This window comes from Oryzias latipes, chromosome 14 (genome assembly GCF_053564925.1).
Source record: "Oryzias latipes strain Hd-rR chromosome 14, Olatipes_Hd-rR_3.1".
Taxonomy (NCBI): Eukaryota; Metazoa; Chordata; class Actinopteri; order Beloniformes; family Adrianichthyidae; genus Oryzias; species Oryzias latipes.
Window position 1 is genome coordinate 31,594,497 of NC_136250.1, and position 27,808 is coordinate 31,622,304.

A 27,808-nucleotide genomic window follows, 5' to 3' on the forward strand; every position below is an offset into this window, starting at 1 on the left:
CTAGTTGTTGAAGTGGTAGTTGTAGTAGTTGTTGGCGGTTTTGTTGTTGTAGTAGTTGTTGTTGGCGGTTTTGTTGTTGTAGTAGTAGTTGTTGGCGGTTTTGTTGTTGTAGTAGTAGTTGTTGGCGGTTTTGTTGTTGTAGTAGTAGTTGTTGGCGGTTTTGTTGTTGTAGTAGTAGTTGTTGGTGCTTTTGTTGTTGTGGTTGTTGTAGTAGTTGTGGTTGGTCCTTCTGTAGTTGTGGTTGTCATAGCAGCTGTTGTTGGTGGCTTTGTCATAGTAGTTGCTGGCATTGTAGTAATTGCTGTAGTAGTGATGGGGTTTTTTGTAGCTGTGGTCGTGTTAGACATTGTTACTGAATTTGTAATTGGGGCTGAACTTGTAGAAGTGTCTACTTTTGTGGATGGAATCGATGTTTCTCGTCGGTTATTAGTTGTGGCTGTGACTGAAACAATACTTGCATTTACTGTGGTAGTTTTGTTGGCCATTACAATATCTTTTGTTGTTAGATTTATAGATATAGTACTTGATGATGGTGAAATTGTTGCTGTGAATGAAGCACCTGTAGTTTTTGCAGTACTTGTAGATGTTGATATAATACTTGGTTTTGACATAGTAATTGCAGAGTTAGCTGAAGTTAAAGCAATAGTTGTAGTAGTAGATGGTGATGAAGTAGTAGTCACAGAGGATGAAGTACCTGTAAATGCTGATGGTGCAGCAGATGTGGATGATGGCATAGAACCTGTAGCTGGTGGGGCAACAGTAGAGGTTGATGTAGGGATGGTTGTAGATAACTGACCTGTTGTCAAACTGGATATAGAGTCTCTAATTGTAGCAGCAGATGGTGATCCAGTGGAAGCTGGAGGTAGCACTGAAGTTGGTACAACAGCCGCACTTGATGTTTTTACTGCAGTTGTTGCTGAGCTTGTATAAGTTGTTACAGCTACAGTTGCTGGTGCAGAGCCAGCAGAAATTGTTTGAAAAACTGTTGTAGGTGCAGATCTTGTTGACGTTGTCTCAGCAACTGATGTAAGAGTAAAGCTTGTTGAAGTAGTTTCAGAAACTATCTTATGTGCAGAGCTTGTGGGAGTTGTTTCAGCAACTGTTGTAGGTGCAGAGCTTGTGGAAGTTGTTTCAGCAACTGCTGTTGGTGCAGAGCTTGTTGAAGTTGCTTCAGCAACTGTTGTAGGTGCAGAGCTTGTGTAAGTTGTCTCAGCAACTGTTATAGGAGCAGAGCTTGTGGAAGTTGTTTCAGCAACTGCTGCAGGTGCAGAGCTTGTGGAAGTTGTTTCAGCAACTGTTGTAGGAGCAAAGCTTTTGGAAGATGTTTCAGCAACTGCTGTAGGAGCAGAGCTTGTTGACATTGTTTCAGCAACTGTTGTAGGAGCAGAGCTTGTGGAAGTTGTTTCAGCAACTGCTGCAGGTGCAGAGCTTGTGGAAGTTGTTTCAGCAACTGTTGTAGAGGCAGAGCTTGTGGAAGTTGTCTCAGCAACTGTTGTGGGAGCAGAGCTTGTGGAAGTTCTTTCAGCAACTGTTGTAGGAGCAGAGCTTGTGGAAGTTGTTTCAGCAACTGTTGTAGGTGCAGAGCTTGTGGAAGTTGTTTCAGCAACTGCTGTAGACGCAGAGCTTGTGAAAGTTGTCTCAGCAACTGTTATAATAGCAGAACTTGTTGAAGTTGTTTCAACAAATGCTGCAGGTGCAGAGCTTGTGGAAGATGTTTCAGTAACTGCTGTAGGTGCAGAGCTTGTGAAAGTTGTCTCAGCAACTGTTGTAGGTGCAGAGCTTGTGGAAGTTGTTTCAGCAACTGCTGTAGGTGCAGAGCTTTTGGAAGATGTTTTAGCAACTGCTGTAGGAGCAGAGCTTGTTGACATTGTTTCAGCAACTGTTGTAGGTTCAGCACTTGTGGATGTTTTTTCAGCAACTGTTGTAGGAGCAGAGCGTGTGGAAGTTGTTTCAGCAACTGTTGTAGGTGCAGAGCTTGTTGAAGTTGCTTCAGCAACTGTTGTAGGTGCAGAGCTTGTGTAAGTTGTCTCAGCAACTGTTATAATAGCAGAACTTGTTGAAGTTGTTTCAACAAATGCTGCAGGTGCAGAGCTTGTGGAAGTTTTTTCAGCAACGGTTGTATGTGCAGAGCTTGTGGAAGTTGTTTCAGCAACTGTTGTAGAGGCAGAGCTTGTGAAAGTTGTCTCAGCAACTGTTGTAGGAGAAGAGCTTTTGGAAGATATTTTATCAACTGTTGTAGGTGCAGAGCTTGTGGAAGTTGTTTCAGCAACTGTTGTAGGAGCAGAGCTTGTGTAAGTTGTTTCAGCAACTGTTGAAGGAGAAGAACTTGTGGAAGTTGTTTCAGCAACTGCTGTTGGTGCAGAGCTTGTTGAAGTTGCTTCAGCAACTCTTGTAGGTGCAGAGCTTGTGTAAGTTGTCTCAGCAACTGTTGTAGGTGCAGAGCTTGTGGAAGTTTTTTCAGCAACGGTTGTATGTGCAGAGCTTGTGGAAGTTGTTTCAGCAACTGTTGTGGGAGCAGAGCTTGTGGAAGTTGTCTCAGCAACTGTTGTGGGAGCAGAGCTTGTGGAAGTTGTTTCAGCAACTGTTGTAGGAGCAAAGCGTGTGGAAGTTGTTTCAGCAACTGCTGTAGGAGCATAGCTTTTGGAATATGTTTCAGCAACTGCTGTAGGTTCAGCACTTGTGGATGTTTTTTCAGCAACTGTTGTAGGAGCAGAGCTTGTGGAAGTTGTTTCAGCAACTGTTGTAGGTGCAGAGCTTGTTGAAGTTGCTTCAGCAACTGTGTTAGGTGCAGAGCTTGTGTAAGTTGTCTCAGCAACTGTTATAATAGCAGAACTTGTGGAAGTTGTTTCAACAACGGTTGTATGTGCAGAGCTTGTGTAAGTTGTTTCAGCAACTGTTGAAGGAGAAGAACTTGTGGAAGTTGTTTCAGCAACTGCTGTTGGTGCAGAGCTTGTTGAAGTTGCTTCAGCAACTCTTGTAGGTGCAGAGCTTGTGTAAGTTGTTTCATCAACTGTTGGAGGTGCAGAGCTTGTGGAAGTTATTTCAGCAACTGTTGTAGGAGCAGAGTTTGTGGAAGTTGTTTCAGCAACTGCTGTAGACGCAGAGCTTGTGAAAGTTGTCTCAGCAACTGTTGTAGGTGCAGAGCTTGTGGAAGATCTTTCAGCAACTGCTGTAGGAGCAGAGCTTGTGGAAGTTGTTTCAGCAACTGTTGTAGGAGCAGAGCTTGTGGAAGTTGTCTCAGCAACTGTTGTAGGTTCAGCGCTTGTGGAAGTTTTTTCAGCAACTGTTGAAGGAGCAGAGCTTGTGGAAGTTTTTTCAGCAACGGTTGTATGTGCAGAGCTTGTGGAAGATGTTTCAGCAACTGCTGTAGGTGCAGAGCTTTTGGAAGATGTTTCAGCAACTGCTGTAGGAGCAGAGCTTGTGGACGTTGTTTCAGCAACTGTTGTAGGAGCAGAGCCTGTGGAAGTTGTCTCAGCAACTGTTGTAGGAGCAGAGCTTGTGGAAGTTGTTTCAGCAACTGTTGTAGGAGCAGAGCCTGTGGAAGTTGTCTCAGCAACTGTTGTAGGAGCAGAGCTTGTTGACATTGTTTCATCAACTGTTGTAGGAGCAGAGCTTGTGGAAGTTGTTTCAGCAACTGTTGTAGGTGCAGAGCTTGTGGAAGATGTTTCAGCAACTGCTGTAGGTGCAGAGCTTTTGGAAGATGTTTCAGCAACTGTTGTAGGAGCAGAGCTTGTTGACATTGTTTCATCAACTGTTGTAGGAGCAGAGCTTGTGGAAGTTGTTTCAGCAACTGCTGTAGGTGCAGAGCTTTTGGAAGATGTTTCAGCAACTGCTGTAGGAGCAGAGCTTGTTGACATTGTTTCATCAACTGTTGTAGGAGCAGAGCTTGTGGAAGTTGTTTCAGCAACTGTTGTAGGTTCAGCGCTCGTGGATGTTTTTTCAGCAACTGTTGTAGAGGCAGAGCTTGTGGAAGTTGTTTCAGCAACTGTTGTAGGTGCAGAGCTTGTTAAAGTTGCTTCAGCAACTGTTGTAGGTGCAGAGCTTGTGGAAGTTGTTTCAGCAACTGTTGTAGAGGCAGAGCTTGTGGAAGTTGTTTCAGCAACTGTTGTAGGAGCAGAGCTTGTGGAAGTTGTTTCAGCAACTGTTGTGTGTGCAGAGCTTGTGGAAGTTGTTTCAGCAACTGTTGTAGAGGCAGAGCTTGTGGAAGTTGTTTCAGCAACTGTTGTAGGAGAAGAGCTTTTGGAAGATATTTCATCAACTGTTGTCGGAGCAGAGCTTGTGGAAGTTGTTTCTGCAACTGTTGTAGGAGCAGAGCTTGTGGAAATTGTTTCTGCAACTGTTGCAGGTCCAGAACTAGTAGAAGTTGTGTCAGCAACTGTTGTAAGAGCAGAAATTTTGGAAGTTGTTTCATCAACTGTTGGAGGTGCAGAGCTTGTGGAAGATGTTTCAGCAACTGTTGTAGGAGCAGAGTTTGTGGAAGTTGTTTCAGCAACTGCTGTAGACGCAGAGCTTGTGAAAGTTGTCTCAGCAACTGTTGTAGGTGCAGAGCTTGTGGAAGATCTTTCAGCAACTGTTGAAGGAGCAGAGCTTGTGGAAGTTGTTTCAGCAACTGCTGCAGGTGCAGAGCTTGTGGAAGATGTTTCAGCAACTGCTGTAGGTGCAGAGCTTTTGGAAGATGTTTCAGCAACTGCTGTAGGAGCAGAGCTTGTGGACGTTGTTTCAGCAACTGTTGTAGGAGCAGAGCCTGTGGAAGTTGTCTCAGCAACTGTTGTAGGAGCAGAGCTTGTGGAAGTTGTTTCAGCAACTGTTGTAGGAGCAGAGCCTGTGGAAGTTGTCTCAGCAACTGTTGTAGGAGCAGAGCTTGTTGACATTGTTTCATCAACTGTTGTAGGAGCAGAGCTTGTGGAAGTTGTTTCAGCAACTGTTGTAGGAGAAGAGCTTTTGGAAGATATTTCATCAACTGTTGTCGGAGCAGAGCTTGTGGAAGTTGTTTCTGCAACTGTTGTAGGAGCAGAGCTTGTGGAAATTGTTTCTGCAACTGTTGCAGGTCCAGAACTTGTAGAAGTTGTGTCAGCAACTGTTGTAAGAGCAGAAATTTTGGAAGTTGTTTCATCAACTGTTGGAGGTGCAGAGCTTGTGGAAGTTGTTTCAGCAACTGTTGTAGGAGCAGAGTTTGTGGAAGTTGTTTCAGCAACTGCTGTAGACGCAGAGCTTGTGAAAGTTGTCTCAGCAACTGTTGTAGGTGCAGAGCTTGTGGAAGATCTTTCAGCAACTGCTGTAGGAGCAGAGCTTGTGGAAGTTGTTTCAGCAACTGTTGTAGGAGCAGAGCCTGTGGAAGTTGTCTCAGCAACTGTTGTAGGAGCAGAGCTTGTTGACATTGTTTCATCAACTGTTGTAGGAGCAGAGCTTGTGGAAGTTGTTTCAGCAACTGTTGTAGGAGCAGAGCTTGTGGAAGTTGTCTCAGCAACTGTTGTAGGTGCAGAGCTTGTGGAAGTTGTTTCAGCAACGGTTGTATGTGCAGAGCTTGTGGAAGTTGTTTCAACAACTGTTGTAGAGGCAGAGCTTGTGGAAGTTGTCTCAGCAACTGTTGTAGGTGCAAAGGTTGTAGAAGTTGTTTTAGCAACTGTTGTAGGTGCAAAGCCTGTGGAAGTTGTCTCAGCAACTGTTGTCGGAGAAGAGCTTGTGGAAGTTGTTTCTGCAACTGTTGTAGGAGCAGAGCTTGTGGAAGTTGTTTCTGCAACTGTTGCAGGTCCAGAACTTGTAGAAGTTGTGTCAGAAACTGTTGTAAGAGCAGAAATTTTGGAAGTTGTTTCATCAACTGTTGTAGGTGCAGAGCTTGTGGAAGTTGTTTCAGCAACTGTTGTAGGAGCAGAGTTTGTGGAAGTTGTTTCAGCAACTGTTGTAGGAGCAGAGCTTGTGGAAGTTGTCTCAGCAACTGTTGTAGGAGCAGAGCTTGTAGAAATTGTTTCAGCAACTGTTGTAGGAGCAGAGCTTGTTGACATTGTTTCAGCAACTGTTGTAGGTTCAGCGCTTGTGGAAGTTTTTTCAGCAACTGTTGTAGGAGCAGAGCTTGTGGAAGTTGTCTCAGCAACTGTTGTAGGAGCAGAGTTTGTGGAAGTTGTTTCAGCAACTGCTGTTGACGCAGAGCTTGTGAAAGTTGTCTCAGCAACTGTTGTAGGTGCAGAGCTTGTGGAAGTTGTCTCAGCAACTGTTGTAGGAGCAGAGCTTGTAAAAATTGTTTCAGCAACTGTTGTAGGAGCAGAGCTTGTTGACATTGTTTCAGCAACTGCTGTAGGTGCAAAGCCTGTAGAAGTTGTCTCAGCAACTGTTGTAGGACCAGAGCTTGTGGAAGTTGTTTCTGCAACTGTTGCAGGTCCAGAACTTGTAGAAGTTGTGTCAGCAACTTTTGTATGAGCAGAAATTTTGGAAGTTGTTTCATCAACTGGTGGAGGTGCAGAGCTTGTGGAAGTGGTTTCAGCAACTGTTGTAGGAGCAGAGTTTGTGGAAGTTGCTTCAGCAACTGCTGTAGACGCAGAGCTTGTGAAAGTTGTCTCAGCAACTGTTGTAGGTGCAGAGCTTGTGGAAGATCTTTCAGCAACTGCTGTAGGAGCAGAGCTTGTGGAAGTTGTCTCAGCAACTGTTGTAGGTGCAGAGCTTGTGGAAGTTTTTTCAGCAACGGTTGTATGTGCAGAGTTTGTGGAAGTTGTTTCAGCAACTGCTGTAGACGCAGAGCTTGTGAAAGTTGTCTCAGCAACTGTTGTAGGTGCAGAGCTTGTGGAAGATCTTTCAGCAACTGCTGTAAGAGCAGAGCTTGTGGAAGTTGTTTCAGCAACTGTTGTCGGAGCAGAGCTTGTGGAAATTGTCTCAGCAACTGTTGTAGGAGCAGAGCTTGTAGAAATTGTTTTAGCAACTGTTGTAGGAGCAGAGCTTGTTGACATTGTTTCAGCAACTGTTGTAAGAGCAGAGCTTGTAGAAATTGTTTCAGCAACTGTTGTAGGAGCAGAGCTTGTTGACATTGTTTCAGCAACTGTTGTAGGAGCAGAGCTTGTGGAAGTTGTTTCAGCAACTGTTGTAGGAGCAGAGCTTGTGGAAGTTGTCTCAGCAACTGTTGTAGGAGCAGAGCTTGTAGAAATTGTTTCAGCAACTGTTGTAGGAGCAGAGCTTGTTGACATTGTTTCAGCAACTGTTGTAGGTTCAGAGCTTGTGGATGTTTTTTCAGCAACTGTTGAAGGAGCAGAGCTTGTTGACATTGTTTCAGCAACTGTTGTAGGTTCAGAGCTTGTGGAAGTTGTTTCAGCAACTGCTGCAGGTGCAGAGCTTGTGGAAGTTTTTTCAGCAACGGTTGTAAAGGCAGAGCTTGTGGAAGTTGTGTCAGCAACTGTTGTAGAGGCAGAGCTTGTGGAAGTTGTTTCAGCAACGGTTGTTTGTGCAGAGCTTGTGGAAGTTGTTTCAGCAACTGTTGTAGAGGCAGAGCTTGTGGAAGTTGTCTCAGCAACTGTTGTAGGTGCAAAGGTTGTGGAAGTTGTTTCAGCAACTGTTGTAGGTGCAAAGCCTGTGGAAGTTGTCTCAGCAACTGTTGTCTCAGCAACTGTTGTCGGAGCAGAGCTTGTGGAAGTTGTTTCTGCAACTGTTGTAGGAGCAGAGCTTGTGGAAGTTGTTTCTGCAACTGTTGTAGGAGCAGAGCTTGTGGAAGTTGTTTCAGCAACTGTTGTAAGAGCAGACATTTTGGAAGTTGTTTCAGCAACTGTTGTAGGAGCAGAGTTTGTGGAAGTTGTTTCAGCAACTGCTGTAGACGCAGAGCTTGTGAAAGTTGTCTCAGCAACTGTTGTAGGTGCAGAGCTTGTGGAAGATCTTTCAGCAACTGCTGTAGGAGCAGAGCTTGTGGAAGTTGTTTCAGCAACTGTTGTAGGAGCAGAGCTTGTGGAAGTTGTCTCAGCAACTGTTGTAGGAGCAGAGCTTGTAGAAATTATTTCAGCAACTGTTGTAGGAGCAGAGCTTGTTGACATTGTTTCAGCAACTGTTGTAGGTGCAGAGCTTGTGGAAGTTGTTTCAGCAACGGTTGTATGTGCAGAGCTTGTGGAAGTTGTTTCAGCAACTGTTGTAGAGGCAGAGCTTGTGGAAGTTGTCTCAGCAACTGTTGTGGGAGCAGAGCTTGTGGAAGTTGTTTCAGCAACTGTTGTAGGAGCAGAGCTTGTGGAAGTTGTTTCAGCAACTGTTGTAGGTGCAGATCTTGTGGAAGTTGTTTCAGCAACTTCTGTAGACGAAGAGCTTGTGAAAGTTGTCTCAGCAACTGTTGTAGGTGCAGAGCTAGTGGAAGTTGTTTCAGCAACTGCTGTAGGAGCATAGCTTGTGGAAGTTGTCTCAGCAACTGTTAAAGGATCAGAGTTTGTTGACATTGTTTCAGCAACTGTTGTAGGTGCAGAGCTTATGTAAGTTGTCTCAGCAACTGTTATAATAACAGAACTTGTGGAAGTTGTTTCAACAAATGCTGCAGGTGCAGAGCTTGTGGAAGTTGTTTCAGCAACTGTTGTAGAGGCAGAGCTTGTGGAAGTTGTCTCAGCAACTGTTGTAGAGGCAGAGCTTGTGGAAGTTGTTTCAGCAACTGTTGTATGTGCAGAGCTTGTGGAAGTTGTTTCAGCAACTGTTGTAGAGGCAGAGCTTGTGGAAGTTGTTTCAGCAACTGTTGTATGTGCAGAGCTTGTGGAAGTTGTTTCATCAACTGTTGGAGGTGCAGAGCTTGTGGAAGTTGTTTCAGCAACTGCTGTAGACGCAGAGCTTTTGAAAGTTGTCTCAGCAACTGTTGTAGGTGCAGAGCTTGTGGAAGTTGTTTCAGCAACTGCTGTAGGAGCAGAGCTTGTGGAAGTTGTCTCAGCAACTGTTGTAGGAGCAGAGCTTGTAGAAATTGTTTCAGCAACTGTTGTAGGAGCAGAGCTTGTTGACATTGTTTCAGCAACTGTTGTAGGTTCAGCGCTTGTGGATGTTTTTGCAGCAACTGTTGAAGGAGCAGAGCTTGTGGAAGTTGTTTCAGCAACGGTTGTAGATGCAGAGCTTGTGGAAGTTGTCTCAGCAACTGTTGTAGGTGCAAAGGTTGTGGAAGTTGTTTCAGCAACTGTTGTAGGTGCAAAGCCTGTGGAAGTTGTCTCAGCAACTGTTGTCGGAGCAGAGCTTGTGGAAGTTGTTTCTGCAACTGTTGTAGGAGCAGAGCTTGTGGAAGTTGTTTCTGCAACTGTTGTAGGAGCAGAGCTTGTGGAAGTTGTTTCTGCAACTGATGCAGGTCCAGAACTTGTAGAAGTTGTGTCAGCAACTGTTGTAAGAGCAGAAATTTTGGAAGTTGTCTCAGCAACTGTTGTAGGAGCAGAGCTTGTGGAAGTTGTTTCAGCAACTGTTGTAGGTGCAGAGCTTGTGGAAGTTGTTTCAGCAACTTCTGTAGACGAAGAGCTTGTGAAAGTTGTCTCAGCAACTGTTGTAGGTGCATAGCTTGTGGAAGATGTTTCAGCAACTGCTGTAGGTGCAGAGCTTGTGGAAGTTGTTTCAGCAACTGTTGTATAGGCAGAGCTTGTGGAAGTTGTTTCAGCAACTGTTGTATGTGCAGAGCTTGTGGAAGTTGTTTCAGCAACTGTTAAAGGATCAGAGCTTGTTGACATTGTTTCAGCAACTGTTGTAGGTTCAGCGCTTGTGGATGTTTTTTCAGCAAGTGTTGTAGAGGCAGAGCTTGTGGAAGTTGTTTCAGCAACTGTTGTATGTGCAGAGCTTGTGGAAGTTGTTTCAGCAACTGTTGTATGTGCAGAGCTTGTGGAAGTTGTTTCATCAACTGTTGGAGGTGCAGAGCTTGTGGAAGTTGTTTCAGCAACTGCTGTAGGAGCAGAGCTTGTGGAAGTTGTCTCAGCAACTGTTGTAGGAGCAGAGCTTGTAGAAATTGTTTCAGCAACTGTTGTAGGAGCAGAGCTTGTTGACATTGTTTCAGCAACTGTTGTAGGTTCAGCGCTTGTGGATGTTTTTTCAGCAACTGTTGAAGGAGCAGAGCTTGTGGAAGTTGTCTCAGCAACTGTTGTAGGTGCAAAGGTTGTGGAAGTTGTTTCAGCAACTGTTGTAGTTGCAAAGCCTGCGGAAGTTGTCTCAGCAACTGTTGTCGGAGCAGAGCTTGTGGAAGTTGTTTCTGCAACTGTTGTAGGAGCAGAGCTTGTGGAAGTTGTTTCTGCAACTGATGCAGGTCCAGAACTTGTAGAAGTTGTGTCAACAACTGTTGTAAGAGCAGAAATTTTGGAAGTTGTCTCAGCAACTGTTGGAGGTGCAGAGCTTGTGGAAGTTGTTTCAGCAACTGTTGTAGGAGCAGAGTTTGTGGAAGTTGCTTCAGCAACTGCTGTAGACGCAGGGCTTGTGAAAGTTGTCTCAGCAACTGTTGTAGGAGCAGAGCTTGTAGAAATTGTTTCAACAACTGTTGTAGGAGCAGATCTTGTGGAAGTTGTTTCAGCAACTGTTGTAGGTGCAGAGCTTGTGGAAGTTGTTTCAGCAACTGTTGAAGGAGCAGAGCTTGTGGAAGTTGTCTCAGCAACTGTTGCAGGTGCAGAGCTTGTGGAAATTGTTTCAACAACTGTTGTAGGAGCAGAGCTTGTAGAAATTGTTTCAGCAACTGTTGTAGAGGCAGAGCTTGTGGTAGTTGTCTCAGCAACTGTTGTGGGAGCAGAGCTTGTGGATGTTGTTTCAGAAACTGTTGTAGGAGCAGAGCTTGTGGAAGTTGTTTCAGCAACTGTTGTAGGTGCAGAGCTTGTGGAAGTTGTTTCAGCAACTGCTGTAGGTGCAGAGCTTGTTGAAGTTGCTTCAGCAACTGTTGTAGGTGCAGAGCTTGTGTAAGTTGTCTCAGCAACTGTTATAATAGCAGAACTTGTGGAAGTTGTTTCAGCAACTGTTGTAGGAGCAGAGCTTGTGGAAGTTTTTTCAGCAACGGTTGTAGGTGCAGAGCTTGTGGAAGTTTTTTCAGCAACTGTTGTAGAGGCAGAGCTTGTGGAAGTTGTCTCAGCAACTGTTGTAGGTGCAAAGGTTGTGGAAGTTGTTTCAGCAACTGTTGTAGGTGCAAAGCCTGTGGAAGTTGTCTCAGCAACTGTTATAATAGCAGAACTTGTGGAAGTTGTTTCAGCAACTGTTGTAGGAGCAGAGCTTGTGGAAGTTTTTTCAGCAACTGCTGTAGGAGCAGAGCTTGTGGAAGTTGTTTCAGCAACTGTTGTAGGTGCAAAGCCTGTGGAAGTTGTCTCAGCAACTGTTGTCGGAGCAGAGCTTGTGGAAGTTGTTTCTGCAACTGTTGTAGGAGCAGAATTTTTGGAAGTCGTTTCATCAACTGCTGTAGACGCAGAGCTTGTGAAAGTTGTCTCAGCAACTGCTGTAGGAGCAGAGCTTGTGGAAGTGGTCTCAGCAACTGTTGTAAGTTCTGCATTTGTGGAAGTTGTTTCAGCAACTGTTGTAGGTCCAGAGCTTGTAGAAGTTGTGTCAGCAACTGTTGTAGGTGCAGAGCTTGTAGAAATTGTTTCAACAACTGTTGTAGGAGCAGATCTTGTGGAAGTTGTTTCAGCAACTGTTGTAGACGCAGGGCTTGTGAAAGTTGTCTCAGCAACTGTTGTAGGAGCAGAGCTTGTAGAAATTGTTTCAACAACTGTTGTAGGTGCAGATCTTGTGGAAGTTGTTTCAGCAACTGTTGTAGGAGCAGAGCTTGTAGAAATTGTTTCAACAACTGTTGTAGGAGCAGAGCTTGTGGAAGTTGTTTCAGCAACTGTTGTAGGAGCAGATCTTGTGGAAGTTGTTTCAGCAACTTTTGTAGGAGCAGATCTTGTTGACATTGTTTCAGCAACTGTTGAAGGAGCAGAGCTTGTGGAAGTTGTCTCAGCAACTGTTGCAGGTGCAGAGCTTGTGGAAGTTGTTTCAGCAACTGTTGTAGGAGCAGAGCTTGTGGAAGTTGTCTCAGCAACTGTTGTAGGTGCAGAGCTTGTAGAAATTGTTTCAACAACTGTTGTAGGAGCAGAGCTTGTAGAAATTGTTTCAACAACTGTTGTAGGAGCAGAGCTTGTGGAAGTTGTTTCAGCAACTGTTGTAGGAGCAGAGCTTGTGGAAGTTGTTTCAGCAACTGTTGTAGAGGCAGAGCTTGTGGTAGTTGTCTCAGCAACTGTTGTGGGAGCAGAGCTTGTGGATGTTGTTTCAGAAACTGTTGTAGGAGCAGAGCTTGTGGAAGTTGTTTCAGCAACTGTTGTAGGTGCAGAGCTTGTGGAAGTTGTTTCAGCAACTGCTGTAGGTGCAGAGCTTGTTGAAGTTGCTTCAGCAACTGTTGTAGGTGCAGAGCTTGTGTAAGTTGTCTCAGCAACTGTTATAATAGCAGAACTTGTGGAAGTTGTTTCAGCAACTGTTGTAGGAGCAGAGCTTGTGGAAGTTTTTTCAGCAACTGTTGTAGAAGCAGAGCTTGTGGAAGTTGTCTCAGCAACTGTTGTAGGTGCAAAGGTTGTGGAAGTTGTTTCAGCAACTGTTGTAGGTGCAAAGCCTGTGGAAGTTGTCTCAGCAACTGTTGTCGGAGCAGAGCTTGTGGAAGTTGTTTCTGCAACTGTTGTAGGAGCAGAAATTTTGGAAGTCGTTTCATCAACTGCTGTAGACGCAGAGCTTGTGAAAGTTGTCTCAGCAACTGTTGTAGGTGCAGAGCTTGTGGAAGTGGTCTCAGCAACTGTTGTAGGTGCAGAGCTTGTGGAAGTTGGTTCAGCAACTGTTGTAAGTTCTGCATTTGTGGAAGTGGTTTCAGCAACTGTTGTGGGTCCAGAGCTTGTGGAAGTGGTCTTATTAACTGTTGTGGGAGCAGAGCTTGTGGAAGTTGTTTCAGCAACTGTTGTAGGTGCAGAGCTTGTGGAAGTTGTTTCAGCAACTGTTGTAGGTTCTGCATTTGTGGAAGTTGTTTCAGCAACTGTTGTAGGTCCAGAGCTTGTAGAAGTTGTGTCAGCAACTGTTGTAGGTGCAGAGGTTGTGGAAGTTGCCTCAGCAACTGCTGTAGATGCAGAGCTTGTGAAAGTTGTCTCAGCAACTGTTGTGGGAGCAGAGCTTGTGGAAGTTGTTTCAGCAACTGTTGTAGGTCCAGAGCTTGTAGAAGTTGTGTCAGCAACTGTTGTAGATGCAGAGGTTGTGGAAGTTGCCTCAGCAACTGCTGTAGACGCAGAGCTTGTGAAAGTTGTCTCAGCAACTGTTGTAGGTGCAGAGCTTGTGGAACTTTTTTCAGCAACAGTTGTAGGAGCAGAGCTTGTGGAAGTTGTTTCAGCAACTGTTGTAGGTGCCGAGCTTGTGGAAGTTGTTTCAGCAACTATTGTAGGTGCAGAGCTTGTTAAAGTTGTTTCTGCAACTGTTGTAGGTGCAGAGCCAGTGGAAGTTGTTTCAGCAATTGTTGTAGGTGCAGAGCTTGTGGAAGTTGTTTCAGCAACTGTTGTAGGTGCAGAGCTTGTAGAAGTTGTTTCAGCAACTTTTGTAGGTGCAGAGCTTGTTAAAGTTGTTTCTGCAACTGTTGTAGGTGCATAGCTTGTAGAAGTTGTATCAGCAACTGTTGTAGGTGCAGAGCTTGTTAAAGTTGTTTCTGCAACTGTTGTAGGTGCAGAGCTTGTAGAAGTTGTTTCAGCAACGGTTGTAGGTTCAGCGCTTGTTGAAGTTGTTTCTACAACTGTAGTAGGTACAGAGCTTGTGGAAGTTGTTTCAGCAACTGTTGTAGGTTCAGCGCTTGTGGAAGTTGTTTCAGCAACGGTTGTAGGTGCAGAGCTTGTGTAAGTTGTTTCAGCAACTTTTGTAGGTGCAAAGTTTGAGGAAGTTGTTTCTGCAACTGTTGTAGGTGCAGAGCTTGTGGAAGTTGTTTCAGCAACTGTTGTAGGTCCAGAGCTTGTAAAAGTTGTGTCAGCAACTGTTGTAGATGCAGAGGTTGTGGAAGTTGCCTCAGCAACTGCTGTAGACGCAGAGCTTGTGAAAGTTGTCTCAGCAACTGTTGTAGGTGCAGAGCTTGTGGAAGTTGTTTCAGCAACGGTTGTAGGTGCCGAGCTTGTGGAAGTTGTTTCAGCAACTGTTGTAGGTGCAGAGCTTGTTAAAGTTGTTTCTGCAACTGTTGTAGGTGCAGAGCTTGTGGAAGTTGTTTCAGCAACTGTTGTAGGTGCAGAGCTTGTGGAAGTTGTTTCAGCAACTGTTGTAGGTGCAGAGCTTGTAGAAATTGTTTCAACAACTGTTGTAGGAGCAGAGCTTGTGGAAGTTGTTTCAGCAACTGTTGTAGGAGCAGATCTTGTGGAAGTTGTTTCAGCAACTGTTGTAGGAGCAGATCTTGTTGACATTGTTTCAGCAACTGTTGAAGGAGCAGAGCTTGTGGAAGTTGTCTCAGCAACTGTTGCAGGTGCAGAGCTTGTGGAAGTTGTTTCAGCAACTGTTGTAGGAGCAGAGCTTGTGGAAGTTGTCTCAGCAACTGTTGTAGGTGCAGAGCTTGTAGAAATTGTTTCAACAACTGTTGTAGGAGCAGAGCTTGTGGAAGTTGTTTCAGCAACTGTTGTAGGAGCAGAGCTTGTGGAAGTTGTTTCAGCAACTGTTGTAGAGGCAGAGCTTGTGGTAGTTGTCTCAGCAACTGTTGTGGGTGCAGAGCTTGTGGATGTTGTTTCAGAAACTGTTGTAGGAGCAGAGCTTGTGGAAGTTGTTTCAGCAACTGTTGTAGGTGCAGAGCTTGTGGAAGTTGTTTCAGCAACTGCTGTAGGTGCAGAGCTTGTTGAAGTTGCTTCAGCAACTGTTGTAGGTGCAGAGCTTGTGTAAGTTGTCTCAGCAACTGTTATAATAGCAGAACTTGTGGAAGTTGTTTCAGCAACTGTTGTAGGAGCAGAGCTTGTGGAAGTTTTTTCAGCAACGGTTGTAGGTGCAGAGCTTGTGGAAGTTTTTTCAGCAACTGTTGTAGAGGCAGAGCTTGTGGAAGTTGTCTCAGCAACTGTTGTAGGTGCAAAGGTTGTGGAAGTTGTTTCAGCAACTGTTGTAGGTGCAAAGCCTGTGGAAGTTGTCTCAGCAACTGTTATAATAGCAGAACTTGTGGAAGTTGTTTCAGCAACTGCTGTAGGAGCAGAGCTTGTGGAAGTTGTCTCAGCAACTGTTGTAGGTGCAAAGGTTGTGGAAGTTGTTTCAGCAACTGTTGTAGGTGCAAAGCCTGTGGAAGTTGTCTCAGCAACTGTTGTCGGAGCAGAGCTTGTGGAAGTTGTTTCTGCAACTGTTGTAGGAGCAGAAATTTTGGAAGTCGTTTCATCAACTGCTGTAGACGCAGAGCTTGTGAAAGTTGTCTCAGCAACTGTTGTAGGTGCAGAGCTTGTGGAAGATCTTTCAGCAACTGCTGTAGGAGCAGAGCTTGTGGAAGTTGTTTCAGCAACTTTTGTAAGTGCAGAACTTGCGGGAGTTGTTTTAGAAACTGTTGCAGGTCCAGAGCTTGTGGAAGTTGGTTCAGCAACTGTTGTAAGTTCTGCATTTGTGGAAGTGGTTTCAGCAACTGTTGTGGGTCCAGAGCTTGTGGAAGTTGTTTCAGCAACTGTTGTAGGTTCTGCATTTGTGGAAGTTGTTTCAGCAACTGTTGTAGGTCCAGAGCTTGTAGAAGTTGTGTCAGCAACTGTTGTAGGTGCAGAGGTTGTGGAAGTTGCCTCAGCAACTGCTGTAGATGCAGAGCTTGTGAAAGTTGTCTCAGCAACTGTTGTGGGAGCAGAGCTTGTGGAAGTTGTTTCAGCAATTGTTGTAGGTCCAGAGCTTGTAGAAGTTGTGTCAGCAACTGTTGTAGATGCAGAGGTTGTGGAAGTTGCCTCAGCAACTGCTGTAGACGCAGAGCTTGTGAAAGTTGTCTCAGCAACTGTTGTAGGTGCAGAGCTTGTGGAACTTGTTTCAGCAACAGTTGTAGGAGCAGAGCTTGTGGAAGTTGTTTCAGCAACGGTTGTAGGTGCCGAGCTTGTGGAAGTTGTTTCAGCAACTATTGTAGGTGCAGAGCTTGTGGAAGTTGTTTCAGCAACTGTTGTAGGTGCAGAGCTTGTAGAAGTTGTTTCAGCAACTTTTGTAGGTGCAGAGCTTGTTAAAGTTGTTTCTGCAACTGTTGTAGGTGCAGAGCTTGTTAAAGTTGTTTCTGCAACTGTTGTAGGTGCAGAGCTTGTGAAAGTTGTTTCAGCAACTGTTGTAGGTGCAGAGCTTGTAGAAGTTGTATCAGCAACGGTTGAAGGTTCAGAGCTTGTGGAAGTTGTTTCTACAACTGTTGTAGGTACAGAGCTTGTGGAAGTTGTTTCAGCAACTGTTGTAGGTGCAGAGCTTGTTAAAGTTGTTTCTGCAACTGTTGTAGGTGCAGAGCTTGTAGAAGTTGTTTCAGCAACGGTTGTAGGTTCAGCGCTTGTTGAAGTTGTTTCTACAACTGTAGTAGGTACAGAGCTTGTGGAAGTTGTTTCAGCAACTGTTGTAGGTTCAGCGCTTGTGGAAGTTGTTTCAGCAACGGTTGTAGGTGCAGAGCTTGTGTAAGTTGTTTCAGCAACTTTTGTAGGTGCAAAGTTTGAGGAAGTTGTTTCTGCAACTGTTGTAGGTGCAGAGCTTGTGGAAGTTGTTTCAGCAACTGTTGTAGGTGCAAAGCTTGTGGAAGATTTTTCAGCAACTGTTGTAGGTGCAAAGCTTGTGGAAGATTTTTCAGCAACTGTTGTAGGTGCAGAGCTTGTGGGGGTTGTTTCACCAACGGTTGAAGGATCAGAGCTTGTGGAAGTTGTTTCAGCAACTGTTGTAGGTCCAGAGCTTGTAAAAGTTGTTTCAGCAACTGTTGTAAATGCAGAGGTTGTGGAAGTTGCCTCAGCAACTGCTGTAGACGCAGAGCTTGTGAAAGTTGTCTCAGCAACTGTTGTAGGTGCAGAGCTTGTGGAAGTTGTTTCAGCAACGGTTGTAGGTGCCGAGCTTGTGGAAGTTTTTTCAGCAACTGTTGTAGGTGCAGAGCTTGTTAAAGTTGTTTCTGCAACTGTTGTAGGTGCAGAGCTTGTGGAAGTTGTTTCAGCAACTGTTGTAAGTGCAAAGCTTGTGGAAGTTGTTTCAGCAACTGTTGTAGGTGCAGAGCTTGTAGAAGTTGTTTCAGCAACTTTTGTAGGTCCAGAGCTTGTTAAAGTTGTTTCTGCAACTGTTGTAGGTGCAGAGCTTGTTAAAGTTGTTTCTGCAACTGTTGTAGGTGCAGAGCTTGTGGAAGTTGTTTCAGCAACTGTTGTAGGTGCAGAGCTTGTAGAAGTTGTATCAGCAACGGTTGTAGGTTCAGCGCTTGTTGAAGTTGTTTCTACAACTGTAGTAGGTACAGAGCTTGTGGAAGTTGTTTCAGCAACTGTTGTAGGTGCAGAGCTTGTGGAAGTTGTTTCAGCAACGGTTGTAGGTGCAGAGCTTGTGTAAGTTGTTTCAGCAACTTTTGTAGGTGCAAAGTTTGAGGAAGTTGTTTCTGCAACTGTTGTAGGTGCAGAGCTTGTGGAAGTTGTTTCAGCAACTGTTGTAGGTGCAAAGCTTGTGGAAGATTTTTCAGCAACTGTTGTAGGTGCAGAGCTTGTGGGGGTTGTTTCACCAACGGTTGTAGGTTCAGCGCTTGTGGAAGTTGTTTCAACAGCTGTTGTAAGTGCAGAGCTTGTTAAAGTTGTTTCTGCAACTGTTGTAGGTGCAGAGCTTGTGGAAGTTGTTTCAGCAACTGTTAAAGGTGCAGAGCTAGTGGAAGTTGATTCAGCAACTATTGTAGAAGAGGTGCTTGTGGAAGTTGTTTGTGTAACTGTTGTAGGTGCAGAGCTTGTGGAAGTGTCTACAGCAACGCTTGTAGGATCAGAGCTTGTGGAGGTTGTTTCAGCAACTGCTGTAAGTGCAACGCTTGTGGATGTTTTTTCAGCAACTGTTGTAGGTAGAGAGTTTGTGGGGGTTGTTTCACCAACGGTTGAAGGATCACAGCTTGTGGAAGTTGTTTCAGCAACGGTTGTAGGTTCAGCGCTTGTGGAAGTTGTTTCAGCAACGGTTGTAGGCGCAGAGTTTGTGGAAGTTGTTTCAGCAACTGTTGTAGGAGCAGAGCTTGAGGAAGTTGATTCAGCAACGTTTGTAGGTTCAGCGCTTGTAGAAGTTGTGTCAGCAACTGTTGTAGATGCAGAGGTTGTGGAAGTTGCCTCAGCAACTGCTGTAGACGCAGAGCTTGTGAAAGTTGTCTCAGCAACTGTTGTAGGTGCAGCGCTTGTGGAAGTTGTTTCAGCAACTGTTGTAGAAGCAGTGCTTGTGGAAGTTGTTTCAGCAACTGTTGTAGGTGCAGAGCTTGTGGAAGTTGTTTCAGCAACTGTTGTAGGATCAGAGCTTGTGGAAGTTGTTTCAGCAACGGTCGTAAGCGCAAAGTTTGTGGAAGTTGTTTCAGCAACTGTTGAAGGTGCAGAGCTTGTGGAAGTTGATTCAGCAACTGTTGTAGGATCAGAGCTTGTGGAAGTTGTTTCACCAACTGTTGTAGGTGCAGAGTTTGTGGAAATTGTTTCAGCAACAGTTGAAGGTGCAGAGCTTGTGAGAGTTGTTTCAGCAACTGTTGTAGGTTCAGCGCTTGTGAAAGTTGTTTCAGCAACGGTTGTAGGCGCAGAGTTTGTGGAAATTGTTTCAGCAACAGTTGAAGGTGCAGAGCTTCTGGAAGTTGATTCAGCAACTGCTGTAGGAGCAGAGCTTGAGGAAGTTGATTCAGCATCGTTTGTAGGTTCAGCGCTTGTGGAAGTTGTTTCAGCAACGGTTGAAGGATCAGAGCTTGTGGAAGTTGTTTCAGCAACGGTTGTAGGTTCAGCCCTTGTGGAAGTTGTTTCAGCAACGGTTGTAGGATCAGAGCTTGTGGAAGTTGTTTCAGCAACGGTTGTAGGTGCAGAGCTTGTGGGAGTTGTTTCCGCAACTGTTGAAGGTGCAGAGCTTGTGGAAGTTGTTCCAGCAACGGTTGTAGGATCAGAGCTTGTGGAAGTTGTTTCAGCAACTGTTGTAGGTGCAGAGCTTGTGGAAGTTGTTTCAGCAACGGTTGTAGGATCAGAGCTTGTGGAAGTTGTTTCGGCAACGGTTGTAGGATCAGAGCTTGTGGAAGTTGTTTCAGCAACTGTTGTACGCGCAGAGCTTGTGGAAGTTGTTTCAGCAACGGTTGTAGGTTCAGTGCCTGTGGAAGTTGTTTCAGCCACGGTTGTAGGTGCAGTGTTTGTGTAAGTTGTTTCAGCAACTGTTGAAGGTGCAGAGCTTGTGGAAGTTGTTTCAGCAACTGTTGAAGGTGCAGAGCTTGTGGAAGTTTTTTCAGCAACTGTTGAAGGTGCAGAGCGTGTTGAAGTTGATTCAGCAACTGTTGTAGGAGCAGAGCTTGAGGAAGTTGTTTCAGCAAAGTTTGTAGGTTCAGCGCTTGTGGAAGTTGTTTCAGCAACGGTTGTAGGATCAGAGCTTGTGGAAGTTGTTTCAGCAACTGTTGTATGTGCAGAGCTTGTGGAAGTTGTTTCAGCAACTGTTGTAGAAGCAGTGCTTGTGGAAGTTGTTTCAGCAACGGTTGTAGGATCAGAGCTTGTGGAAGTTGTTTCAGCAACGGTTGTAGGATCAGAGCTTGTGGAAGTTGTTTCAGCAACTGTTGTATGTGCAGAGCTTGTGGAAGTTGTTTCAGCAACTGTTGTAGAAGCAGTGCTTGTGGAAGTTGTTTCAGCAACGGTTGTAGGATCAGACCTTGTGGAAGTTGTTTCAGCAACGGTAGTAGGTTCAGCGCTTGTGGATGTTTTTTCAGCAACTGTTGTAGGTGCAGAGCTTGTCAAAGTTGTTTCAGCAACTGTTATAAGTGTAGAGGTTGTGGAAGTTGTTTCACCAACGGTTGAAGGACCAAAGCTTGTGGAAGTTGTTTCAGCAACTGTTGTAGAAGCAGTGCTTATGGAAGTTGTTTCAGCAACGGTTGTATGATCAGAGCTTGTGGAAGTTGTTTCAGCAACGGTTGTAGGTTCAGCGCTTGTGGAAGTTGTTTCAGCAACGGTTGTAGGATCAGAGCTTGTGGAAGTTGTTTCAGCAACGGCTGTAGGTTCAGCGCTTGTGGAAGTTGTTTCAGCAACTGTTGTAGAAGCAGTGCTTGTGGAAGTTGTTTCAGCAACGGTCGTAGGCGCAGAGTTTGTGGAAGTTGTTTCAGCAACGGTTGTAGGATCAGAGCTTGTGGAAGTTGTTTCAGCAACGGCTGTAGGTTCAGCGCTTGTGGAAGTTGTTTCAGCAACTGTTGTAGAAGCAGTGCTTGTGGAAGTTGTTTCAGCAACGGTCGTAGGCGCAGTGCTTGTGGAAGTTGTTTCAGCAACGGTTGTAGGATCAGAGCTTGTGGAAGTTGTTTCAGCAACGGTTGTAGGTTCAGCGCTTGTGGAAGTTGTTTCAGCAACGGTTGTAGGATCAGAGCTTGTGGAAGTTGTTTCAGCAACGGCTGTAAGTTCAGCGCTTGTGGAAGTTGTTTCAGCAACTGTTGTAGGTGCAGAGCTTGTCAAAGTTGTTTCAGCAACTGTTGTAGAAGCAGTGCTTTTGGAAGTTGTTTCAGCAACGGTCGTAGGCGCAGAGTTTGTGGAAGTTGTTTCAGCAACTGTTGAAGGTGCAGAGCTGGTGGAAGTTGATTCAGCAACTGTTGTAGGATCAGAGCTTGTGGAAGTTGTTTCACCAACTGTTGTAGGTGCAGAGCTTGTGGAAGTTGTTTCAGCAACTGCTGTAGGAGCAGAGCTTGTGGAAGTTGTTTCAGCAACTGTTGTAGGTGCAGAGCTTGTCAAAGTTGTTTTAGCAACTGTTGTAGAAGCAGTGCTTGTGGAAGTTGTTTCAGCAACGGTTGTAGGATCAGAGCTTGTGGAAGTTGTTTCAGCAACGGCTGTAGGTTCAGCGCTTGTGGAAGTTGTTTCAGCAACTGTTGTAGAAGCAGTGCTTGTGGAAGTTGTTTCAGCAACGGTCGTAGGCGCAGTGCTTGTGGAAGTTGTTTCAGCAACGGTTGTAGGATCAGAGCTTGTGGAAGTTGTTTCAGCAACGGTTGTAGGTTCAGCGCTTGTGGAAGTTGTTTCAGCAACGGTTGTAGGATCAGAGCTTGTGGAAGTTGTTTCAGCAACGGCTGTAGGTTCAGCGCTTGTGGAAGTTGTTTCAGCAACTGTTGTAGGTGCAGAGCTTGGCAAAGTTGTTTCAGCAACTGTTGTAGAAGCAGTGCTTTTGGAAGTTGTTTCAGCAACGGTCGTAGGCGCAGAGTTTGTGGAAGTTGTTTCAGCAACTGTTGAAGGTGCAGAGCTTGTGGAAGTTGATTCAGCAACTGTTGTAGGATCAGAGCTTGTGGAAGTTGTTTCACCAACTGTTGTAGGTGCAAAGCTTGTGGAAGTTGTTTCAGCAACTGCTGTAGGAGCAGAGCTTGTGGAAGTTGTCTCAGCAACTGTAGTAGAAGCAGTGCTTGTGAAAGTTGTTTCAGCAACGGTTGTAGGATCAGAGCTTGTGGAAGTTGTTTCAGCAACGGTAGTAGGTTCAGCGCTTGTGGAAGTTGTTTCGGCAACGGTTGTAGGATCAGAGCTTGTGGAAGTTGTTTCAGCAACTGTTGTACGCGCAGAGCTTGTGGAAGTTGTTTCAGCAACGGTTGTAGGTTCAGCGCTTGTGGAAGTTGTTTCAGCAACTGTTGTAAGTGCAGTGCTTGTGGAAGTTGTTTCAGCAACGGTTGTAGGATCAGAGCTTGTGGAAGTTGTTTCTGCAACGGTTGTAAGTTCAGCGCTTGTGGAAGTTGTTTCGGCAACGGTTGTAGGATCAGAGCTTGTGGAAGTTGTTTCACCAACTGTTGTAGGTGCAGAGCTTGTGGAAGTTGTTTCAGCAACTGCTGTAGGAGCAGAGCTTGTGGAAGTTGTCTCAGCAACTGTTGTAGAAGCAGTGCTTGTGGAAGTTGTTTCAGCAACGGTTGTAGGATCAGAGCTTGTGGAAGTTGTTTCAGCAACGGCTGTAGGTTCAGCGCTTGTGGAAGTTGTTTCAGCAACTGTTGTAGAAGCAGTGTTTGTGTAAGTTGTTTCAGCAACTGTTGAAGGTGCAGAGCTTGTGGAAGTTGTTTCAGCAACTGTTGAAGGTGCAGAGCTTGTGGAAGTTGTTTCAGCAACTGTTGAAGGTGCAGAGCTTGTTGAAGTTGATTCAGCAACTGTTGTAGGAGCAGAGCTTGAGGAAGTTGTTTCTGCAACGTTTGTAGGTTCAGCGCTTGTGGAAGTTGTTTCAGCAACGGTTGTAGGATCAGAGCTTGTGGAAGTTGTTTCAGCAACTGTTGTATGTGCAGAGCTTGTGGAAGTTGTTTCAGCAACTGTTGTAGAAGCAGTGCTTGTGGAAGTTGTTTCAGCAACGGTTGTAGGATCAGAGCTTGTGGAAGTTGTTTCAGCAACGGTTGTATGATCAGAGCTTGTGGAAATTGTTTCAGCAACGGTTGTAGGTTCAGCGCTTGTGGAAGTTGTTTCAGCAACGGTTGTAGGATCAGAGCTTGTGGAAGTTGTTTCAGCAACGGCTGTAGGTTCAGCGCTTGTGGAAGTTGTTTCTGCAACTGTTGTAGAAGCAGTGCTTGTGGAAGTTGTTTCAGCAACGGTCGTAGGCGCAGAGTTTGTGGAAGTTGTTTCAGCAACGGTTGTAGGATCAGAGCTTGTGGAAGTTGTTTCAGCAACGGTTGTAGGATCAGAGCTTGTGGAAGTTGTTTCAGCAACTGTTGTAGGTGCAGAGCTTGTGGAAGTTGTTTCAGCAACTGTTGTAGAAGCAGTGCTTATGAAAGTTGTTTCAGCAACGGTTGTATGATCAGAGCTTGTGGAAGTTGTTTCAGCAACGGTTGTAGGTTCAGCGCTTGTGGAAGTTGTTTCAGCAACGGTTGTAGGATCAGTGCTTGTGGAAGTTGTTTCAGCAACGGTCGTAGGCGCAGTGCTTGTGGAAGTTGTTTCAGCAACGGTTGTAGGATCAGAGCTTGTGGAAGTTGTTTCAGCAACGGTTGTAGGTTCAGCGCTTGTGGAAGTTGTTTCAGCAACGGTTGTAGGATCAGAGCTTGTGGAAGTTGTTTCAGCAACGGCTGTAGGTTCAGCGCTTGTGGAAGTTGTTTCAGCAACTGTTGTAGGTGCAGAGCTTGTCAAAGTTGTTTCAGCAACTGTTGTAGAAGCAGTGCTTGTGGAAGTTGTTTCAGCAACGGTCGTAGGCGCAGAGTTTGTGGAAGTTGTTTCAGCAACTGTTGAAGGTGCAGAGCTTGTGGAAGTTGATTCAGCAACTGTTGTAGGATCAGAGCTTGTGGAAGTTGTTTCACCAACTGTTGTAGGTGCAGAGCTTGTGGAAGTTGTTTCAGCAACTGCTGTAGGAGCAGAGCTTGTGGAAGTTGTCTCAGCAACTGTTGTAGAAGCAGTGCTTGTGGAAGTTGTTTCAGCAACGGTTGTAGGATCAGAGCTTGTGGAAGTTGTTTCAGCAACGGTAGTAGGTTCAGCGCTTGTGGAAGTTGTTTCGGCAACGGTTGTAGGATCAGAGCTTGTGGAAGTTGTTTCAGCAACTGTTGTACGCGCAGAGCTTGTGGAAGTTGTTTCAGCAACGGTTGTAGGTTCAGCGCTTGTGGAAGTTGTTTCAGCAACTGTTGTAAGTGCAGTGCTTGTGGAAGTTGTTTCAGCAACGGTTGTAGGATCAGAGCTTGTGGAAGTTGTTTCTGCAGTGGTTGTAAGTTCAGCGCTTGTGGAAGTTGTTTCGGCAACGGTTGTAGGATCAGAGCTTGTGGAAGTTGTTTCAGCAACTGTTGTACGCGCAGAGCTTGTGGAAGTTGTTTCAGCAACGGTTGTAGGTTCAGTGCCTGTGGAAGTTGTTTCAGCCACGGTTGTAGGCGCAGTGTTTGTGTAAGTTGTTTCAGCAACTGTTGAAGGTGCAGAGCTTGTGGAAGTTGTTTCAGCAACTGTTGAAGGTGCAGAGCTTGTGGAAGTTATTTCAGCAACTGTTGAAGGTGCAGAGCTTGTTGAAGTTGATTCAGCAACTGTTGTAGGAGCAGAGCTTGAGGAAGTTGTTTCAGCAACGTTTGTAGGTTCAGCGCTTGTGGAAGTTGTTTCAGCAACGGTTGTAGGATCAGAACTTGTGGAAGTTGTTTCAGCAACTGTTGTATGTGCAGAGCTTGTGGAAGTTGTTTCAGCAACTGTTGTAGAAGCAGTGCTTGTGGAAGTTGTTTCAGCAACGGTTGTAGGTTCAGCGCTTGTGGAAGTTGTTTCAGCAACTGTTGTAGAAGCAGTGCTTGTGGAAGTTGTTTCAGCAACGGTTGTAGGATCAGAGCTTGTGGAAGTTGTTTCAGCAACGGTTGAAGGACCAGAGCTTGTGGAAGTTGTTTCAGCAACGTTCGTAGGTTCAGCGCTTGTGGAAGTTGTTTCAGCAACGGTTGTAGGATCAGAGCTTGTGGAAGTTGTTTCAGCAACTGTTGTAGGTGCAGAGCTTGTGGAAGTTGTTTCAGCAACTGTTGTAGAAGCAGTGCTTGTGGAAGTTGTTTCAGCAACGGTTGTAGGTTCAGCGCTTGTGGAAGTTGTTTCAGCAACGGTTGTAGGATCAGAGCTTGTGGAAGTTGTTTCAGCAACGGCTGTAGGTTCAGCGCTTGTGGAAGTTGTTTCAGCAACTGTTGAAGGTGCAGAGCTTTTTGAAGTTGTTTCAGCAACTGTTGTAGGATCAGAGCTTATGGAAGTTGTTTCAGCAACTTTTGTAGAAGCAGTGCTTGTGGAAGTTGTTTCAGCAACGGTTGTAGGTTCAGCGCTTGTGGAAGTTGTTTCAGCAACTGTTGTAGGATCAGAGCTTGTCGAAGTTGTTTCAGCAACAGTTGTAGGATCAGAGCTTGTGGAAGTTGTTTCAGCAACGGTTGTAGGGTCAGCGCTTGTGGAAGTTGTTTCAGCAACGGTTGTAGGATCAGAGCTTGTGGAAGTTGTTTCAGCAACTGTTGTAGGTGCAGAGCTTGTCGAAGTTGTTTCATCAACTGTTGTAGAAGCAGTGCTTGTGGAAGTTGCTTCAGCAACTGTTGTAGGATCAGAGCTTGTGGAAGTTGTTTCAGCAACTGTTGTAGAAACTGTGCTTGTGGAAGTTGTTTCAGCAACTGTTGAAGGTGCAGAGCTTTTTGAAGTTGTTTCAGCAACTGTGTTAGGAGCAGAGTTTGAGGAAGTTGATTCAGCAACGTTTGTAGGTTCAGCGCTTGTGGAAGTTGTTTCAGCAACGGTTGTAGGATCAGAGCTTGTGGAAGTTGTTTCAGCAACTGTTGTAGGTGCAGAGCTTGTGGAAGTTGTTTCAGCAACTTTTGTAGAAGCAGTGCTTGTGGAAGTTGTTTCAGCAACGGTTGTAGGTTCAGCGCTTGTGGAAGTTGTTTCAGCAACTGTTGTAGGATCAGAGCTTGTGGAAGTTGTTTCAGCAACAGTTGTAGGATCAGAGCTTGTGGAAGTTGTTTCAGCAACGGTTGTAGGGTCAGCGCTTGTGGAAGTTGTTTCAGCAACGGTTGTAGGATCAGAGCTTGTGGAAGTTGTTTCATCAACTGTTGTAGAAGCAGTGCTTTTGGAAGTTGCTTCAGCAACTGTTGTAGGATCAGCGCTTGTGGAATTTGTTTCAGCAACTGTTGTAAGTGCAGTGCTTGTGGAAGTTGTTTCAGCAACGGTTGTAAGATCAGAGCTTGTGGAAGTTGTTTCAGCAACTGTTGTAGGTCTAGCGCTTGTGGAAGTTGTTTCAGCAACTGTTGTAAGTGCAGAGCTAGTGGAAGTTGTTGCAGCAACTTTTGTAGAAGAGGTGCTTGTGGAAGTTGTTTCAGCAGCTGTTGTAGGTTCAGAGCTTGTGGAAGTTGTTTCAGCAACCGTTGTAGGTTCAGCACTTGTGGAAGTTGTTTCAGCAACTGTTGTAGGTGCAGAGCTTGTGGAAGTTGTTTCAGAAACTGTTGTAGGTGCAGAGCTTGTGGAAGTTGTTTCAGCAACTGTTGTAGGTTCAGCACTTGTGGAAGTTGTTTCAGCAACCGTTGTAGGTTCAGCACTTGTGGAAGTTGTTTCAGCAACTGTTGTAGGTTCAGCACTTGTGGAAGTTGTTTCAGCAACTGTTGTAGGTTCAGCGCTTGTGGAAGTTGTTTCAGCAACTGTTGTAGGATCAGCACTTTTGGAAGTTGTTTCAGCAACCGTTGTAGGTTCAGAGCTTGTGGAAGTTGTTTCAGAAACTGTTGTAGGTGCAGAGCTTGTGGAAGTCGTTTCAGCAACTTTTGTAGGTGCAGAGCTTGTGGAAGTTGATTCAGCAACTGTTGTAGGATCAGAGCTTGTGGAAGTTGTTTCAGCAGCTGTTGTAGGTTCAGAGCTTGTGGAAGTTGTTTCAGCAACCGTTGTAGGTTCAGCACTTGTGGAAGTTGTTTCAGCAACTGTTGTAGGTGCAGAGCTTGTGGAAGTTGTTTCAGCAACTGTTGTAGGTGCAGAGCTTGTAGAAGTTGTTTCAGCAACTGTTGTAGGTGCAGAGCTTGTGGAAGTTGTTTCAGCAACTTTTGTAGGTTCAGCACTTGTGGACGTTGTTTCAGCAACTGTTGTAGTTTCAGCACTTGTGGTAGTTGTTTCAGCAACTGTTGTAGGTTCAGCACTTGTGGAATTTGTTTCAGCAACTGTTGTAAGTTCAGCACTTGTAGAAGTTCTTTCTGCAACTGTTGTAGGTGCAGAACTTGTGGTTGTGGTGGGAATAGTGTTGCATGAGCTGGTGGAGCAGCAGGTTGGTCCGGTGGTGATGGAACCAACGTTCTGCATGAAAGGCAGGTTTCCCAGGTTGGCTGCAACTGCACATGTGTTAGGAGATGTGCAGCCCAGAGCTGGATATGTTGTGGAGCCGTTGGTCACTGGGAAGAAAGATTTAAGATGTCAACTTGTGAAAAGGCTGGACTAAAGCCACAGTCAGAAAAGGAAACTCCAATCCAGTTCCTTCTTTGATTGATAAGTCTCTAAAATTTCTATTTGAAAAAATCCCTAATATTCGATCTTTTCCTCTGTGGAACCTCACTAAAACTCACAGGTTGCTTGGAAGCAGCTGGTCTGGTCTCCAGAACACGGAACTGTAGAGCTGCACTGAGAGGTGGTCGGGTCACAGACGAGACACATCAGGCCGTTAGCAGACTGAGGGGTAGGAACTGAAACACAAGACAACATAGTTGGTTATGTCCAAAGATGAAAAGGTCTTCACAGAGCAGATCTGACAGCTCTGGAGATGATTTGAACTCACAGGCCAACGTCTGGGAGTTGCAGTTGTCGGAGTCGCAGCACTGAGCCGATGCAATGGCACTGGAATAACCCAAGTTGACGGAAAACGTTGCCGTTCCAGCCGTGGGACAAAGAGAAGGAGCAGCACAGTCCTTGTAGACCTGTGTTCCTGAAGCTCCAGGTGAAGAGGCTGCAGAGTCAAAGACAGTTGGTTCTACTGATGGAAACCCCACAGAACTTTCCAGAACAGCTTCAGGCTTTCACTGTACGGTCATGAGAGGAGAGGAGGATACCTGTGATGGAAGCGGTTATACACATGCTCCCTGAGCTGCAGGTCTTGCTAGATGTGGTTGAACATGCTGTGTCTGCACAGGCGTTACACTGAAGAGCAGCAGCTGCAGAGGAAGATGCATTATTTTATATATTTTGTTTTGAATTTAAATTCATTTGACACATTTTAATACATTCATTAGTTTGGACACTGAAGAGCTCTTATGGGCCCAACAAACTTTCCACTTTGCATCCTGTTTTTATCTCACAGCAGCTAGATAGGCTCCACTAACCCTGAACAGGACTGTGCGTCTAAGAACCCAACAGTTGCTGGGTTGTTTCCAGCAGCCCTGTGACCCAGAATGGCAGTT

The 27,808-nt window shown here is 45.3% G+C and overlaps 1 protein-coding gene across 1 annotated transcript; it reads right to left on the reverse strand.

The window, feature by feature from the left end:
- On the reverse strand, nucleotides 1-27,559 carry LOC105358677 (uncharacterized). Its single transcript, XM_078931225.1, has 10 exons — nucleotides 27,461-27,559; nucleotides 27,190-27,357; nucleotides 26,981-27,097; nucleotides 25,547-26,809; nucleotides 19,307-20,695; nucleotides 18,098-19,210; nucleotides 14,666-16,168; nucleotides 12,777-13,672; nucleotides 695-822; nucleotides 1-328 (listed from the first exon to the last, which is right to left on the reverse strand). The coding sequence occupies exons 1-10, from the start codon at nucleotides 27,483-27,485 to the stop codon at nucleotides 1-3; spliced, it is 6,930 nt and encodes a 2,309-aa protein (XP_078787351.1). The 5' UTR covers nucleotides 27,486-27,559.
- Between the last annotated feature and the right edge of the window lie 249 nt (nucleotides 27,560-27,808).

Coding starts and splice junctions, on each gene's coding strand:
- LOC105358677 (XM_078931225.1), bottom strand. CDS start 27,485: ATGTGTATAACCGCTTCCATCACAG. Junction 13,673..14,665: donor TGCTGAAACAACTTCCACAA/GCTCTGCTCCTA, acceptor TACCTACTACAG/TTGTAGAAACAACTTCAACA. Junction 329..694: donor TGCACCATCAGCATTTACAG/GTACTTCATCCT, acceptor ACACGACCACAG/CTACAAAAAACCCCATCACT.